This window comes from Nicotiana attenuata, unplaced genomic scaffold (genome assembly GCF_001879085.1).
Source record: "Nicotiana attenuata strain UT unplaced genomic scaffold, NIATTr2, whole genome shotgun sequence".
NCBI classification, from domain to species: domain Eukaryota; kingdom Viridiplantae; phylum Streptophyta; class Magnoliopsida; order Solanales; family Solanaceae; genus Nicotiana; species Nicotiana attenuata.
In genome coordinates this window covers 576,101-594,699 of record NW_017670404.1, presented here as the reverse complement: position 1 = coordinate 594,699, position 18,599 = coordinate 576,101, and the positions used below count along the sequence as shown (strand labels likewise).

General features: G+C 37.9%; 1 protein-coding gene across 1 annotated transcript; it reads left to right on the top strand.

Moving 5' to 3' along the window:
• Positions 1-12,449: 12,449 nt before the first annotated feature.
• LOC109238930 lies at positions 12,450-15,069 on the top strand. The gene is made up of 4 exons (XM_019405427.1): positions 12,450-13,343; positions 13,570-14,140; positions 14,595-14,651; positions 14,756-15,069. The coding sequence occupies exons 1-4, from the start codon at positions 12,450-12,452 to the stop codon at positions 15,067-15,069; spliced, it is 1,836 nt and encodes a 611-aa protein (XP_019260972.1).
• Positions 15,070-18,599: the final 3,530 nt, after the last annotated feature.

The window sequence follows — 18,599 nt, the reverse complement described above, 5'->3', positions numbered from 1 at the left end:
CCCAAAAAAGGGGTCAACTGCGTCGTGTTGCGACGCTAAATCAAGCTCTTCATGGGAGGCAACCCATGTGTGGTAACACTCTTTTGTAGTTGTTTGTCATTTATGTAGTTTAGATTGAGCAAGCTGACGTGTGTGTTGGAGTGCAGGTAGTGCCAAAATATCATGAACAAGCTCCTAGTGCTGAGGAAACTGAAGGAAAGAAAGGTCCAGAATTGGCGACAATTATGCGGTCGCATAATGACTATGCGAACCGCATAGTCATCGCAGAACTAGGTAGAAAAATTGGTTAACTTGGTGTTCAAAAATGCGGTTAGCTTTTCAACTATGTGGCCCGCATAACAACTTTGCGATCGCATAATGCATCGCAAAGTTAGCTTAGGTTGCCCAGTCATCAGTCCATCGCACAACACATATGCGATCGCATAATGCGTTCTGCGATGGACTTAAGCGCCGCAAACTTGACAGGTACAAAACCCTAACCTTCCGCATTTTCATCCTCATTCTGCTCACACACTAACACTTAAACAAAATCAAAAGAACAAAAAAATTACAAGCAAAGAAACAAAAGAGAAAAGATCAAAAAAGAAAAATTACTCACCGAGCAAGGAATCCCAATCACACGAAGCATTTCGGGCTTGCATAATCTCGCCCAACTTCTGGTATGGGTTTCTTCTCCCTCTCGTAATTGTGATTCATGCCTCTTCCTTAATTATGAACTCCATGGTCATGGTGAGGATTTGGTTGAGTGAATGTGTGGGTTATTGTTGATGAAACAAAATGGGGGGAAGTTTGAGTACCCCTTTCCTCTTAAATTGATTGATTGGCCTATGACCAAAATAAGGGAAGTCTGAGTACCCCTCTTATCTTGAGTGGACTAATTGGCCTATAGAAAAAGTGAAGAATCTAAGTAGATAGTATTAGGAAAGCATGTGAGTGTGATGTGCATATGGTGTGAAGAACATGTGAGTGGGGTGTGCATATTGAAGGGGGGGCACTGTTTCAATGAAGAAGACAATCTTTGCGAGCCGCATAATTCGTTTGCGGTCCGCAAAGTTGTCGCAAAAGACCCCTAGGTAGTTCCTGCAAAAAGGGTTATGCGACCGTCTTTGCGATTGCAAACCACTTATGCGGTCCGCATACGTGCCGCAAAGTGAGGAAGACTATTAGCCTTTCTGGTGAAAAGAAATGCGACCACTTTGCGGTCGCATAACTAAACTTTGCGATCGCATAATCATTTTTGCCTTTCATGTTTTGCACATCTGCGATGGGTTTGCAGACCGCATAGTAGATATGCGATCGCATAACCCATCGTATAAGCTATTGCCTTCTTTCCTTTGTCTCCAATGTAATTTATATGCTATTTCACCCACTCACACAATTTTCATCAACAAGAATGGCACCAAAGAACTCTTATCCAACGCGACCACTGCCCGCTCGTGGAAAGAAACGGGTTTCCACTCCGAGCCAACAAGCACAACAAGCCAAATGTCAACGAGCTCAAGCAATTCGTGTTACTTCTGAGCACACCTCCCAGTCTGAAGAGGAGGAGTCACAGAGTGACCTCAGGCCATCTGTTGACTTACAGGCTGAGGCACGATGGAAGATGAGGGAGGATCTAAATCTTCGGTTTGGAGTCACTGGCTCTATAAATCTTTATAAAGAAGGGCTAGCAAAGAGAAATATTCTCGAGGAGAAGCAATTGAGCTTAAACGGGCTGAAGGAGCACTACCCTCATATAATCGAGAACATCAAGCAGAGGAAATGGGAATTAATCACTAAGGTCCCCGGTGAATATAATGAGACACTTGTGAGGGAATTCTATGCTTTGTATGGTGCATCAAGGACTGCTGAGCATAAGAGAAACAGGATATTTGCACAAACTGTCCTAGTTTAAGGGGTCAAAGTGCTTTGTGATGACGCAACCATTAATGACCTGTACTTTGAGGAGTGGAGTTCAGGCACAGCTGAGTATGAGTCTAAGGTAGCTAACAAGAATAACGAGCGTGCCTGGGTTGCCTCTGTCATAGCAAAGGGGACACCAGCCTGGATTGACCCCAAACACAAGATTTACAAGGAGGATCTCACACGAGAGGGTCGATATTGGCTCAGCTTTGTCACATCCCGTCTGATTCCGTCTAGGAATGAAACTGACATCAACATCGAGAAGTCACTCCTCTTTGCGTGCATCATGACAGGCATAAAGATTGATATGGGAGAGATAATATTTAGGGAGCTGGGAATCAGAGCAAACCAGAAACAAACATCACTTCCCTTGCCATGTTTGATCACTGCTCTCTGCAAAGCTGTAAATGTGCCTCCTATGCCAAAGCATGAAAAACTTGAGAAAGCTCTCAAGGATATTGACATCATGCGGATCAGTGACGCAGCAGACAAGGAAGCTGCAAATCAACCGGAGACTCAAATTCCTCCTCCAGCAGACTCAGTAGCATCAGAGGTCCCCGCACTGCCTAACACCTCTCAGGCCACAGCTACTCCAAAGCATACCACTGCACAGCCCCAGGTCCCCTTACCAGCTCTTTCCAAGCTAGGTCTACTAGCTCAGCACGCCAATGCTAAGGTAGACCGGCTGATAAAGGAAATCCCAAACCTCATCCGGCAAGCATTGATCCCTATCCAATCCTCAGTGAGTGTTCTTCAACAGCAACATAAAACTTATGAGGATCGCCTAAAGCACTTTGAAGTGCGTCTTGAGAAGGTCGAGTGGGGTGAGGTTGGAGGTATGCCTCAGCTCAGGAAGGATGTTGATGAATTGAAAGCAGAGCTGTAGAAGATGCAGATTTTGGAGTTTGACTTGACACCCTTCCTCCCGAAGGAAGGTGAGCAAGGTGTTGCCACTTCCATTCCAGGAATGGACTTTGATTTCACAAACATGATGACAGCTCAAGAGGCACAGAGTGTTGAGACCTCAAAGGCTCCAACTCCTCCTGTACACATTGACGTTCCTTCAGAGGAGGGATCCGGAGATATTAAGGAGTGTGATGAGGGGGATTCAGAAGATGAGGAAACAGATGAGGATGCACTGGTAGAGGATACTGAGGGTCTTCAGGACAAGGGTAAGCAAGTTGTTCTTTCTACGATAGCACAGGATGAAGAGGAAGCAGCTGCGCAGACAGCAATTGCACAGTCTCTAGAAGATATGGTCACCACGGCACTTCCATCGACCAATCATCCATCATTAGGCGAGGCTAGCAGCTCCCAGGCCCCAGACGCAGCCTTACAGTAGGTGGAGCTTCCTGTTCCAGCCTCATAGCAGGTGGAGCTTCCTACTTCATCCTCATAGCAGCTGGAGCCTCCTGCTCCAGCCGTGGAGACCACCACCCAGTCCGAGGTTCCACCAGTTGCAGCTTCAGTACCAGCAGATGACCCCATAGCTGCCCCAGATGCTACAGCTCCTCCGAGCGCCTAGTGCGTCCCAGGAAGTCCCTGAGCTTCCTTTTTACATTATTTATTCATTGAGGACAATGCATGATTTTTGGTTGGGGTGGGGTAGTCATGTGTAGTCATGTTTTGCACCCTCATGTTTTGTACCCCATGTTTTGTGTAAATATAGTACATAAACTCTTTACTCTTGTAGTATAGTTTCATATTTAGCAATGAATTCCCCTTGGTTTTTCTTCGTCGGGTTCTTTTCCAAGGGTGTAATAGTAGAAACATGGCAGTAGCATGAAATATTTTGACTTATTTGGTGTTGATTGTTGTATCTTCAAGCATGTGATAAGTTGTGTAGATACATGGTACCCTTCCTTCTTTTGCATATAAAAAAATTTATGTTTGGTTAGCCATTCTTGTGAATTTGAGGCTCGCTCTTTGACTTTATGCTTATTCAGAATCTTACATATCTTGAGATGAAAGTTTGAGTTGCCTTGTATTCACTTGAGGGCTGAACCTATGTTAAGTTGAACAATTCATGCGTTGTGAGTGAGTGAGGATTTGTATAAATAATGCATATGCCTAACTTGTGACGTCTAGAACTTGCCCGGTTTGTTTCTTAGTGCAACTCTCGGGTTAATGATTGGATGCTGAAATGATCTTAGGCTCTCTTTGTGACTACTAGCTAGTTTTGCCCAAATTGACCTCCCTGGTACATTAATTACCCTAATTACCCCCGTTGAGCCTTTAACCTTTCATTGGCTACCACATTACAAACCTTTACCCCTTCTGTAAAATAATTCCTTCTTTTGAACCCATCCCTCCTTGAACGGGTAAGAATGAGGCTAAAAGCTTAAGTTGGGGGTGCTATGTAGTAAAGGAGCACAATTCATGTAGAGTTCAAGGAGGGTATAGCCACTACACTCCCAAATATTCATCCAACCTGTCCCCAAGCCTACATTATAACCCGTGAAAAGTCCTTAGTGATCTATAGTCAATCATTCCTGAGATAGCGCAAAGTTAAAATAAGGGCAAGCATATGGACTGATACTTGTAGCATGTAGCTTTCGTTCCGAGTGCTAGAGTGTTTTGATTGCATCCCCTGTACATATGTGTGAGTGGGGATTTTCATTGTTGTGAGCGCGCATGAATTGTAAGATTTAGCAGAAGTTATATTCTTAAAGTAGAATGCAAGTGCACTTAGCTTTGAATAGCATTTTGTCATTTTGGTTGAGGCTCTAAGGTCACGAGTTGATTAGTTGAATGGTTAAATGATAACTTATCTTCCAGGAGGGTAAATAAAAGAAGTTACATGCTTGTTAGTTGACAGTCAAAACCATCTATAGTCATTACTGTTTTGTGGCACGTCGAAAATAGAAGTAGTATAGAGTAGGATAATTTTGTTTTAGTTGCTTGAGGACAAGCAAGAGTTTAAGTTGGGGGTGTTGATGTGCCGTAGAATTTCGGCACATTTGATACCAATTACTTAAATTTTAGCTTGTCTTTTAAGGCATTTTTATTTAATTCTTATCAAGTTTGGTTGTTTTGTAGTGCATGAACTTGAAGACCCAAAAAATATGGGAAAGAAGTCAAAAAAACATAAAAGGATATTGTTGCAAGTATGCGACCGCATAAGTCACATGCACACCGCATAAGTCAAATGGTGACTGCAAACTGAAGCAGAATTGGTGGCCAAATGAAGAGAAGAATATGCGGTCCAGTATGCGGTCGCATAACACTTTTGCGAGCCGCATAATGACCGCACAATTCCAGTTAATGAAGCTTCTCAACACGTCTGCGATGAGAAAATGCGGTCACATAACATATATGCGGACCGCATAACTTATATTCGGTGGAAGGCTCTAACTGGTGATTTACAAGTCTGCGACGAGAATGAAGGTTATTCATTGATGGGGACACAACCTTGGTTTCCTTAATCAAATTATTCACATTCTCATAACAAAATTAGTTATCTTACTAAATCACAATTATATCATTCTCTTGTTAAGCTAAAGGAATAGAATTACGACCTAAGTCAAGTTCCACACTACTCAAGTAATCTTTTCACACCTATTCCTTGTGGGATTCGACCCCAACCTTGTTGGGTTATTACATTTGACACCGACCGCCTTACACTATTTAATTAAAGTGTAATTCGAGTGTATCAGGCTACTTGGAAGACCAAGAAGCAGATTTAGAGCAAATATCCTCACCTTTTTTAGACCCCAGGTATGATTTTAGACTCGTTCGAGGACGAATGTTTGTTGAAGAGGGGGAGAATGTAACAATTCGGCCGGTCATTTTGAGTGTTTTAGCATCATTTCCCCTATTTGATGCTTTATATATGTGTATTTGTGATTATGTGAGTTGCGGGGTTGGTTGGTTTGGTTTCGATAGGGTTTTAGGTTGAATTGGGACACTTAGTCCCTTGGTTGGAGGCTATAAGTTGTAAGAGTTGACTGGAGTCTGACTTTTGCGTAGACGACCCCTGAATGGTATTTTGATGGTTCCAATAGGTACCTATGGTGATTGTGGACTTTGGAGCATGTACGAATTTGGATTTGGAGGTTCCTGTGTTGATTTGGTACTATTTGGCGAAAGTTGGAAAGATGAAGGTTTGAAAGGTTCATAGGTTTAATCGTGAGTTGACTTTGTTGATATCAGGTTCAGATTTTGGTTACGGCAGTTTGAATAGGTCCATTGTGTCATTTGGGACTTGTATGAAAAATTTGAGATCATTCCGAGTTGATTTGATGCGGTTCACCATGAGGTTTGGATGCTAATTAGTTCCATAGGCTTTAATTAAAGTGCATTTCATGGTTTTGGTGTTGATTTGAGGCCTCGAGTAGTCCTATGTTATGTTTTTGGATTGATTGGTATGATTGGATGGGGTCCCAGGGGCCTCGGGTGTGCTTCGGATTGATTTGGATGATTTTGAGTTATTTTGGAACTGCTGAAGATTGTTGAGTCTGGTGCTTTTGCATATGCAGAATTGTGGTCACAGATGTGAAGCCGTAGAAGCGGACTGGGTTGGAGGCAATGGGAAGTCCGTAGATGCGGAAGTTGGGGCACAGAAGCAAGCCCGTAGATACGGAGGATGGTCAGCAGATGCGGGAGGTCGGGAGTTTAAGTGGGACTCACAGATGCGAGAATTTGTCCGGAGATGCGGCAATTTGTCCGCAAATGCGTAAATAATGGGCAGAAAATTAGTTCGAAGGGTTTAGCCATTTTCTAATTTTTTGAAATTGTGAAGCTTGGCTAGAGGCGATTTTGGAGGGTTTCTCACTACAATTTAAGGGGTAAATGAATTTTACTTAGTTTTGATGCTAGTTATCGATTACCCATAGATTATTACACCTAATTTATGTGAACTAAAAACGAAATTTGGGGGGTTTTGACTACGATTTTGGAGATCAAAACTGATGATTTGAGGGTCAACTTCAGGTTTGGAATTGTATGGAGCACACATGGTTGTACTCATATTGGAATAAGTGTTAGGGATTTGTGAGCTTTTTCGGGTTACAGGTGCGAGCCTAGAGTTGACTTTTTGGGTTGACTTTGTATAATTGCATCAAGATCTTAGCTTTATTGATTGGGATTATTTTCTATGGCTTCCATTGATATTATTATGTTGTCTTGGCTAGATTCGAGTCGTCCGGAGGTCGATCCACACGGAAGGGCTTTCTAGAGTGCTGATTTAGCTTGCTTGAGGTAATTATCTTACCTAAACTTGGTTGAGGCACTAGTTGCGTGAGTTATTAGTGATAGTTACGTGCTATGGGTGATGCACATATGAGGGTATTGAGCCCATATGCGTACACCGGGGTATTTTCCATGCTCGGAGTAGTGTTTAGGTTATTTTATGCCTTGAGTTGTTAAGTTTCATGTTATCATACTTTGTTGTATTCTCTTTGTGAGCTATTTGAATCATGTCAGAAATTATATGGTGGCTGATCTCCTGTTCAAACGTGTTAGTTGCTATTCCTATGGCATAATCGCCTTACTAGATATGTGGTAGCACATTTCATACATGCCTACACTTTAGCATGTCACTTATATCAGTCAATGAGTATGTAAATTGATATTCGCTGTTCATGTACATGTATTCTAGTATATCTATTTTCTGTGTGATATGGACTGGGTTGATAGCACGTGAGTTTTCCGTGCAGATCTGAGTTATGTTAGCACGTGAGTTGTCCTGGCAGCGTGTGGATAAGGATTCATCCCCCTAGGGTCACCCTCTCATGTTTCTCTCTTGATGGTGTACACGCGGTAAGAGGAAAACTCGCCAGAGTGTGTTGTGGTTTTGTATCTCTTCTCTACTTGCAATTTCCTTGGTTGTATACATATTCTATTCGCATATCTTCTGTATATGTTAGATCAGGAATGTATACATGCCTTATTTTGCATATCTTCTCTATATGCTGGATTGTTGACTGAAGCAGAGCATGCTACATTATCTTTGGGCACTGTGGAGGCTTTATCTGTAAATAATGACTTGGTATTATTATTTGTTGTGTACTTGTGAGGTTTATGAATTGTACAGGTTATTAGCGAGTATCATTAATAAATCTTGCCTCTATTACCTCGCTGAGGTTGGTTGTGATACTTACTGAGTACATAATTTGAATACCTAATTTCAGTGATACATAGGGTCGGTTGTACTCATACTATACTCCGTACTTAATTGTGCAGATCCAGGTGTTGGATCAAGTCATGGGTAGCTGTGACTAGTTGCTGAGGATATGCAGAGAGACGAGGTAGAGCTGCATTTTATCTGTATCCTTTGTCGTCTCTTTTTATTTATGTACTGTTGCTTTCATTCAAACAGTATTTATTTTGTATTATAGATTTGCACTTTCATTTTTGAGCTCATGACTCTGTATTTACCAGTTCTGGGGGATTGTTATGTACTAATGCTGTTATTTTTATGTTTTTGGCTTTAGACTTGTATTATTCTCGTTATTCCTGTTATCTTATTCTGCTTTTATTTTGTTTGGCTTGCCTAGCAAGTGCGTTAGGCGCCATCACGATATGTTGGTGAATTTGAGTCATGACAAAAACGTTTCAGAAAAACACTATTCTTAGGAAGATTTAGGTCATGTTGTATAGACCATAGGTGGGGCAATCACTAGTATTGGCCCAACAATTAGGAAAAGGGAAACTTACACAAATGTCCCATATAAATCTCAACTTACCAACCTCTAGCCATTAATCATAGACTTACCAAAACTAGCCAACAAAAATTAAAAACCCAAATAATAGGGTTCTTTCTATCAAAGAATCACATGCAAAAATCACCTTCCATATTTTTAAGCGTGATTAACAACATTAGATACAAGACGGAAAGGAAATTTCATGGACGGGGTAGCAAATAAGGTGATGAAATATAAAAATCTATACAATATTCCAAAAATCTAAACAAAACAGGAACTTTTTCAATGGGTATAGTTGAAATTCATTGAAAATATATAGATAAGTCAATATACAAAATTTGAGGAAGATTGGAGGTGATTTGGACTAGTTTTGTATCAAAATTCTTAGTTAAATCGAGTTCAAAAAAGTCTTCTGCGACACATGTATCAAGCACGTATCACACATGTATCTCACACACAGGTATACATGAATATATACGTGATACATAATTGATACAAATATGATACATATGTGATACACATATAATTTTTTTTCATGTTCAGCTTTTACTTCGAATTTTCAATTCAAACCACCTCAAAACTTCACCAAATCATCCCAAAAATGAGATTCAAGCTCCTTAAGTTGTGCCCAATCTATTCTAATAACACCCACTCAAAACAAAACAAAAAATTGATATTTTTTTGCTACAAATAGCTAATTGGCTAATTTGGCTAATATTAATAATATTTTATCAATTGGCCAATTTTTGTAATGAGCTACTTATAAATGGACATGGCTGGTAATTTCCCTTAGGAAAACTATCCCTTACGGCAACGGGTTTTGCGGCCCATAGACAACTTTATCCTTATTTGTTTATCCAATGTGTTATATTCATGGATACGTGCTTAATTTGCTCATTTGTGTATAATTGAGTATCCATTTCATATTATTTTTTTCATATCCTAGTGATTTTGTTCATCTTATATAAATTCCTTAACGATAACTATTATCAATCACTCTATGCTTAGCACATTTTAGCTACTCTGGAAACACCAATTTAAAATAATAATGATAGCTACAAGAAATTCACACAATCCACGTTTCAGTTATTACAGAGAACAAGAAAATCATATATAACAAATATGATCTGAAAAAAAGTAAATGATCCCCCCCCCCCCCCCCCACCCCACCCACCACCACAAGACAATATTATTTTTAGTGAAACAGATTAGTAGTGAAAAATTCTTTTAGTCCCTGAGCCCCTTGGATCCTCCAAGCCATTCCGCCTAGTCCATATACCTTTTACAAACTTGTCTAAGTGCTCCAAATGTATACGTAAATTTTACAACTAAGAATCAATGGTCCAAACCAAACTATAAATTATCTTAAAATTCTTCAAATTTCAACTTAAACAAACTACTTCTGAATCGCATTCGAGCCCCTCGGGTGCTAAATTGAACATACATACAAGTACAGAATCAGCATGCAAACCCATCGATACCTTCAAATCACGAATCCGAGCTCGTTTAAATAGAATATTGACTTTGGTCAACTCTCTTAACTTAATGGTTCTAGTTAGGAACTAAGCGTTTCAAATTATTCCTGAACTTACCCATACCCGTAAGTTATAAATATCAAATGAACCTACTAAAAATTCTCAAATAGGGGAATGAGATTCTAGAAATCAAAATGGAATTCTAGTGCATTTAGTATGTACTAGACAGACCAAATAGAGATAAATATTTGTATTGGCTTACTAAAATAAATTTTTAGTCCATTAAATGTCTTATACTCTTAACCTTGATGCAACTATTATTAAATAGGCGTATTTTTTTATTGTTTTGATCTATTGTATTAGTCAATATGGCTAATAAATTGCATGATTAAGATACACATTGGCAAAATAATAGTTAGGTGATGAAATTCATATCTCGGTGTAAAGATTGATGATACACCTTTATGAAAACTTATAAGTTTTTCTGTATAAACCCGATAATTATTTCTATCACATGAAATAAGTTAAGCGGAGGCCTTAAAAAATTAATCAATAAATTTAAGTAATTTAATTTAATTTGATTGATTAGTATCTAAATTTTAACATGAAGAGTTAGATATAACGTTTACGGGAAGAATTATAAAATTGACTAGCAGAGTACGACTACGAATATTTAGTAGAATAATTTATAATTTGTTATGGTATGCTTAATTCATATATTTCGAATTAACTTCTTAATGTGTAGCCTCGTTAATTAAATTTTTTGATTCATGTTGTACTTAAACAGTTAGAAATTAAATAAATTCGATTGCTTGGTGGAAACAGGAGACCTAGTAAGTTTGAAAAACGATTTTAAACCCTAAAACCCGCTATCTACAGGTTCTTATTTCATATTTGAGCCATTTGCACACATTTTCTTGGAAAAATTGGAGAACACACAAATTTAAATTAATTTAATAGTAATTATTTAAAATATCATATGAGTATATAAAAAAAAAAAAAAAAAAAAAAAAAGAAGTTATAATTGTGAAAGTCTAAGCTTTTTGCTACTTCCCTGAAGAGGTGAAGCAGTTTTACTCGCCAGTGTAGTTGGGTTTCCCAATACCCACAGGAGCCAAAGAAAAGGGGACAAAGAAGAGGACATTGAAATGAAAACTATGGATAAAAAATTAAATGTAAAAGACTCTACATCCTTTAAGATAATCCACGGAAAAGGAAAAGGAAAAGGAAAAGGAGTAAAAATACTGCCCAAATGGAAGCTAAAAAATAAAAAGATACAAACAATTTGTAAGTACTATTTCCTTCATTCTAATTTATGTGAAGGTGTATTTTTTTTCAACTAAAAACTAAGCATATTTAAAATGGAGGATGGACCAAGTCTATGTAAAGGTGAGTGAATTTCGAGAGTCAAACGAATTGTTATTTAAATATAATTTTATCATATATATTTTAAATATTTTGAATTATTAAATATTGTAACTAATAATATTTTTTACGTAGTTTCCAAATGTGTAAATTTTATTTGGAAAAATTTAAAAATGCTATATGCAAATAGACGGTCAAAACTAAGATATTTAAATTTCCAAAAACAAAGTGATATATGAATTAGAATAGAGGAAAAAAAATTATTTTCCCATACCGAGAAAAGAGTGAGATAATAGATATGCATAGAGTTACGAATGAAGAGTTTTGTGTTGAAATACATAGTTGTACACCATGTAATTATGTTAGTACTCTTCTAGAAGAGTCATCAATTAGTGAAATAGTTAGATGGTTAGTGTAGTAAATGTCGGTTATGTGGATTTATATATGTATTGATATTGTACATTTGAACAGTTAGAAGAAATAGAGCAGAAAATTCTCAAAACTCTCTCTCTCTGATTTACTCTTCTTCCTCTCCTTCTTAGCTTCCGTTCTTTACTTCTCTTACAGACGAACTTCAACAATGTCCATGGCTTCCAATATGCTCAATTTAACATGGTATCAGAGCCAAGGCTCACAACGATCGATGTTGGTAGTAGCATAGAAGCTCATATCTAATTTCTCCTCTTCTCAGATTCATTTTTCCCTAATTTCTCAGTTAACCCTAGCTTCTAATAAACTCCATAGCAAATCCTTCTCTAATACCAAAAAATGGCAATTGATACACATCAAAATGTAACTGGAACCTCGCATGCAAGCTCTCAACAACTTGATTGTAACGATCCACTCTATGTACACCCGTCAGACACGCCCGGTGGCTCTAGTGCCACAATTACTGATTGGAACAGAGAACTACTCGGAGTGGAATAGATCGATGAAGATGTCTTTACTTGTGAAGAATAAAATCGGATTCATTGATGGATCGTGTGCTTGAGAGACCTACGTAGCAGATCGCTTCAGATTGCATCAATGGGAGAGATGCAACGCTATTGTCCAGTCATGGATAATGAGCTTTGTGGCACAGGAGCTGAGAAACGGAAAAGTGTATTCATCAAATGCACAAAAGGTATTGGAAGCCTTCAAGGATCGTTTTGATAAAGTAAATGCAACAAAAATCTATCATATGAACACAGAAATAAGTAGTCTAACGCAGGGTATATCCAATGTATCAATATACTACTCAAAATTGAATGATTTGTGGGCTGAGTTTGAGTCAATTATACCCTATCCCAGTTGTGATTGTGCGAGATCTAGGCTATTTGTTGAGTTCCTACGCCAACAGAAGCTAATGAAGTTTCTGATGGGCCTGAATGACACCTATGCACCTCAGAGGAGTCAGATTATAATGATGAACCCTACTCCTACACTTGATCAAGCATATTCTATGCTCATACAGGAAAAGACTCAGAGGATGAGTGGGACTTTGATGTCACAAAGTGGTATTCTGGGGACTGGACCTGTAGAAGGCAGCAGTAGTGCATTAGCTGTAGCAAATGCAACTAACATCAGGCCTAAACGTAACAATAACCTTTATTGTGACTACTGCCACATGAAGGGGCATAAGAGAGAGAATTGTTATAAACTAGTTGGATATCCATCCAATTCTAGATTTGACAACAGAAGACGAAGTGGTTTTGAAAACCAAATTCAGATGCTTACAGCTCATAATGTGAGTATGAATGATAAAAGGGAAATGGATTTTGAAGATCTGAAGAAAATGGCTACACCAACTGTTCCAGTGTTCACTGCTGAACAATACCAACAGATCCTGAAGCTACTGAGCAAGGAACATGAACCAACTGAAACAGCAAACATGGAAGGTATATCTAATACTTCTCAAGGTTACTGGATTATTAACTCTGGAGCCTCAAATCACATGGCTTCATCCTTGAACCTGTTGGTAAATCCTAAAGGTATGCCAAAATAATCAACCTAACTATGTGCCATTAGCAAAAGGAAACAATACTAAAATCACTCACACTGGTTCCTGTTCTATTCTCCCTACACAAACTATACAAAATATACTATATGTGCCTGATTTTAAGTACAACTTTCTCTCCATTTCTAAATACACAAGAGAACTGTAGTGTTCAGTTAATTTCTATCCTGATTTCTGCCTGTTTCAGGATCTCTTCAGTGGCATGGTGAAGGGGATTGGTAGACTCAGGAGTGGCTTATACATCCTTAATCCATTCACACATGCTGCTACTCCTTCCATTACTACTTTTTCAAATCGTATAGCTTCTTCAGTCCAACATAATTTTAATGACTTGTGGCATCAAAGGCTTGGTCATGCTCCAGTTGCTGTGTTACAGAAAATACCCTCAATAAAGGTTCTTGTGTCTAGATCAACAACTCATACTTTCTCTATATGTCCATTAGCTAAACAAGTCAGACTACAATTTCCTACTAGTATCACTAGATCAAATTCTCCATTTAGTCTTGTACATATGGATGTTTGGGGTCCATATAGAGTTCCTGCTTACAATGGTTTTAAATACTTCCTTACTCTTGTTAATGATTACTCCGAGATGACCTGGACATTTTTCTTGAGACTGAAAAGTGATGTCTATGTTGTCTTACTTGATTTCCTTCAATTAGTACACAATCAATTCTCTGCTTCTATTAAAGTCTTTAGATGTGATAATGGACATGAATTTTTCAATTCTTTATGTTCTGATTTGTTCAAGTCCAAAGGTATAGTCCATCAAAGCAGTTGTAGTCATACCCCACAGCAAAATGGGGTGGTAGAAAGAAAACATAGACATATACTTGAGATAGGAAAAGTATTAAGATTCCAAGCCCATATACTATTAAAATTCTGGGGGGATTGCATTCTGACAACAACATACATCATAAATAGGCTGCCCAGCCCTACCTTAAAGGGTCATCACCCAATGAGTTATTCATGGTCAGTCACCCAAGCTTGACCATATGAGAAACCTTGGATGCCTTTGCTATGCTACAAAATCAAATTTTAGTGACAAGTTTACTCCTAAATCTATTCCTGCAATCTTTATGGGTTATTCATCTACACAAAAGGGCTATAGACTATATGATATTGAAGCTAGCAAATTTTTCATCAGTAAAGATGTCACATTTCATGAACACATCTTTCCTTTCAAGTTTCCTAAATGCAAATTTCTTGCAGCCCCAGATCAATGTTGTACACCATCCCTGGACTTCCCTGATCATGATTTGCCTGCACGTTCATCTCCCAACCTGATCTCACACCTCAATCTGATCCTTCTTCTCATCCTGTTATACCTTCTTCACCTGATCAATCTATTGATTTTTCTGCTTCACAACCAGTTCCTATTGATACATCCAATTTTGTTCCCTCTTCCTTACCAATTTCTCCATCTAATGTTGCCCCTCTCAGAAGATCAGGCAGAACCATTAAGCCTCCCATTTGGTTGACAGACTATGCCCATCCACCCTTTCCTTCTACCTCCAACTGTTTCCAATATCCTATTCATCACTGTGTTTCCTATTCTCATTTGAACCCACAGTATCAATCATTTCTTGCTTCCTTTTCTACTAATACTGAACCTTCCACTCTCACTCAAGCATCCAAGGATGATAGATGGGTTCAAGCCATGAAGCTTGAGATTAAGGCATTATAAGATAATCATACTTGGGAAGTTGTGGATCTACCTACTGGGAAAGTTCCAATTGGTTGCAAGTGGATGTATAAAATTAAGTACAATGTTGATGGGATAGTGGAGAGATTCAAGGCTAGACTTGTTGCTAAGGGATACACACAGCAAGAAGGACTAGACTTTCATGATACCTTTTCCCCTGTAGCTAAAGTTACCGTAATTAGGGCTGTTGTAGCTACTGCTGCACTGAAGATTGGCCCATTTTCCAAAATGGATGTGCACAATGCATTCCTTAATGGGGATCTTGATGAGGAGTTTTACATGAAATTACCCTAGGGCTTTGGTAATCAAGGGGAGTCCAAAGTGTGTAGACTACTCAAATCCCTTTATGGGTTGAAGCAAGCTTCAAGACAGTGGAATCTTAAGCTCACACAAGCCCTCATCACTGCTGGTTTCAACAGAGCAAGCATGACTATTCTCTGTTCACTAGACTTGTCAACAACAAGTTTGTTTTGGTCCTTGTATATGTGGATGACATCCTGGTAACAGGAAATGATTTAGAAGAGATCAACCAGGCTAAAGGTTCACTTCAACAGAATTTCATGTTAAAGGACTTAGGAGAACTAAGAGACTTCCTAGGAATTGAGTTTGCTAGATCAAAGGAAGGGATACTTATGTCACAAAGGAAATATGCACTTGAGATGATTTCAGAAACAGGTTTAGCAGGATCAAAACCAAAAGGCACACCTATGGAACAAAATTGAAGCTCACAAGTGTGGAGTTTGATAAATGCATAAACACTGGCAACCATGATGAGAAGTTAGAAGACGGGGGGAGTTATCAGAGACTCATAGGGAAACTACTATATATCTCACAATCACCAGACCAGACATTTCATATGCAGTCCAATGCCTTAGTCAATTCACGCATGCACCAAACAGGTCACACTATGAAGCAGCACTACATGTAGTGAGATATGTTAAGAAACAACCAAGTTTGGGATTACTTATGTCCAGCAAGAGTGAAGAGCAGATACATGCATTTTGTGACTCAGATTGGGCCTCATGTCCTATGTCAAGAAAGTCAGTGACAGGGTACTGTATAAGACTGGGAAATTCACTCATTTCTTGGAAGGCAAAGAAGCAGAACACCATTTCAAGAAGTTCTGCAGAAGCAGAGTACAGGAGAATGGCAAGCACAGTAGTTGAACTAGTGTGGTTGAAAGGACTGTTGAAAGAGCTACAAGTGAATCTATCTTTACCTATGGAGCTACACTGTGATAACAAGGTTGCACTGCAAATTGCAGCAAATCTCATGTATCATGAAAGGGCAAAACATATAGAGATAGATTGCCACTTTATTAGGGAGAAGATTCAGCAAGGATTCATCAGAACGGTCCATATTGCTACTCAATGTGAACCTGCGGATATTCTAACAAAAGCATTGGGACATCAGCAACACATGGTTCTTTTATCCAAGTTGGGAATACAAAATATTTTTCATTCACAACTTGAAGGGGAGTGTCGAAATACATAGTTGTACACCATGTAATTATGTTAGTACTCTTCTAGAAGAGTCATCAGTTTGTAAAATAGTTAGATGGTTAGTGTAGTAAATGTCAGTTATGTGAATTTATATATGTATTGATATTGTACATTTGGACTGTTAGAAGAAATAGAACAGAAAATTCCCAAAACTCTCTCTCTCTCATTTACTCTTCTTCTCTCCTTCTTAGCTTCCATTCTTTACTTCTCTTACAGACGAGCTTCAACAATGTCCATGGCTGCCAATACGCTCAATTTAACACTTTGTCTACAAGGAACATTATTTAGGCTCTTAATCATCAATCACTAAGCATGCATATCAGAGTTGTTTCTTGGAAACCTTCTCCCTAGTACCATTTCAACTATCATCATTAAAAAAAATTACAAACTTTGTTACTTTTAAGATAAAGTTGTCTTGGAAACATCTCAACGTCCATAGCCTGCAACAATCGTCAACACTGCAATTGTTACTTTAATTATTTAGAAAACCATAAGCTTTCATTTTTTGCTTAATATAATATAAACTACTAGTGCTTTAGATCAAAAGAAGATATTAAGGTAATATAAGAATTTTTAATTCCCAAAAGGTAACATGGAACCTGCCATTGACAAATATAAAATTATATGGTCCCCTAACTTCCATCAGATTATGAATGGTCCCCTAAACTCCATCAGATTATAGCATTTTGTTAGAAAAAGGAAAAAAATAGGAGTTTTACTTGCCTCCTTGCCTCTTGGTATTTACAAGACCATACCCGAAGACCCCCATGTATACATGTTATCACCTACGAAAAATATTTGGATTTGGCAGATTATATAACAATGTGTTTGGAAAAGAAGAAGAAAAAAAAACAAAAATGCTTACCCTCAAAGCGATAATATGCCACTAGCCTCTTTTATTTACTACAATAGATAAAATCTTCTATCTATATGACTAGGAAAGGCAAAACACTCATATTAATGTGATATTTGGCGAAGAAAAGTAAATAATTAACTAAATAATTTTTTAAATTAAATAATATCAACGTGGTAGTTCCAAAACATGGTTCCGAAGTGATGTGGGAGCATAAAACTAATATGGTATTTGGTAAAGAAAATTAAATAATTAACTAAATAAATTGTTAAATTAAATAATATCGCCATCTGGACATTCTAAATTCTTTTTGAATTTGAATTTAAAAAGAATTAAATACCCAAATTCTCAAAAAAATAATTTTTATATATTGAGATAAGTTAAAATATAAAATAAAGTAAAAAACATTTTACTTAAGATTAAATATTTAATGACTTTGAAAATTAAAAAAAAATTCAACCAGCAAAATAACATCCTATTTAAATACCTATATTATAATTGTAATATGAGCGTGTTTTAATAACTCTTAAAAATATTATTGAATAAATTACCTAAATTTTTAACAATAAAATGTGAAAATGTTTTTGGACCTTTGAACATCACAATTAGAAACCAGTAACGTCAGATGTAGACTTCATACCATAAAGTGATTAATAAGATCAGCAAATTGGCTTCTTTGACATGTAAAATACATATTCCTCCATGAAAGGTAAGAAAGCAATAAAATGCTTCAGACAGCCTACACTTTACAACAACAACAACAATAACATACCCAGTGTAATCCTCACCCCATATTGTGGGGTCTGGAGAGGGTAAAGTGTACGCAGACCTTACCCCTACCTTGTGAGAGTAGAGAAGTTGTTTCCGAAAGACCCTCGGCTCAAAAATAGCTACACTTTAATTTTTCAAAAACAACCAAAGACACTAGGTCTAATATACTTCTTGTTCCAAGGCCTCAAAGCTGTTGTTCCAAGGCCTTGATTTCTGTTGACGATACTGATGAATTGTCTCTTCTTGTTTTATTTTCGTCTTTATGAGCCGATGATCTATTGAAAACAGCCTCTCTGCCCCATCGGGGTAGGGGTAAGGTCTGCATACACACTACCGTCTTCAGACCCCACTTTATAGAATTTTACTGGATCGTCGTTGTTGTTGTT

Bases quoted from the DNA above. Each gene is read 5' to 3' on its own strand.
- LOC109238930 (XM_019405427.1), top strand. From the start codon at position 12,450: ATGAGCTTTGTGGCACAGGAGCTGAGAAACGGAAAAGTGTATTCATCA. The intron at 13,344-13,569 runs GTAAATCCTAAA...TGCCTGTTTCAG, and splicing joins CTTCATCCTTGAACCTGTTG to GATCTCTTCAGTGGCATGGT. The intron at 14,141-14,594 runs GTATAGTCCATC...AATTTCTTGCAG, and splicing joins TGATTTGTTCAAGTCCAAAG to CCCCAGATCAATGTTGTACA.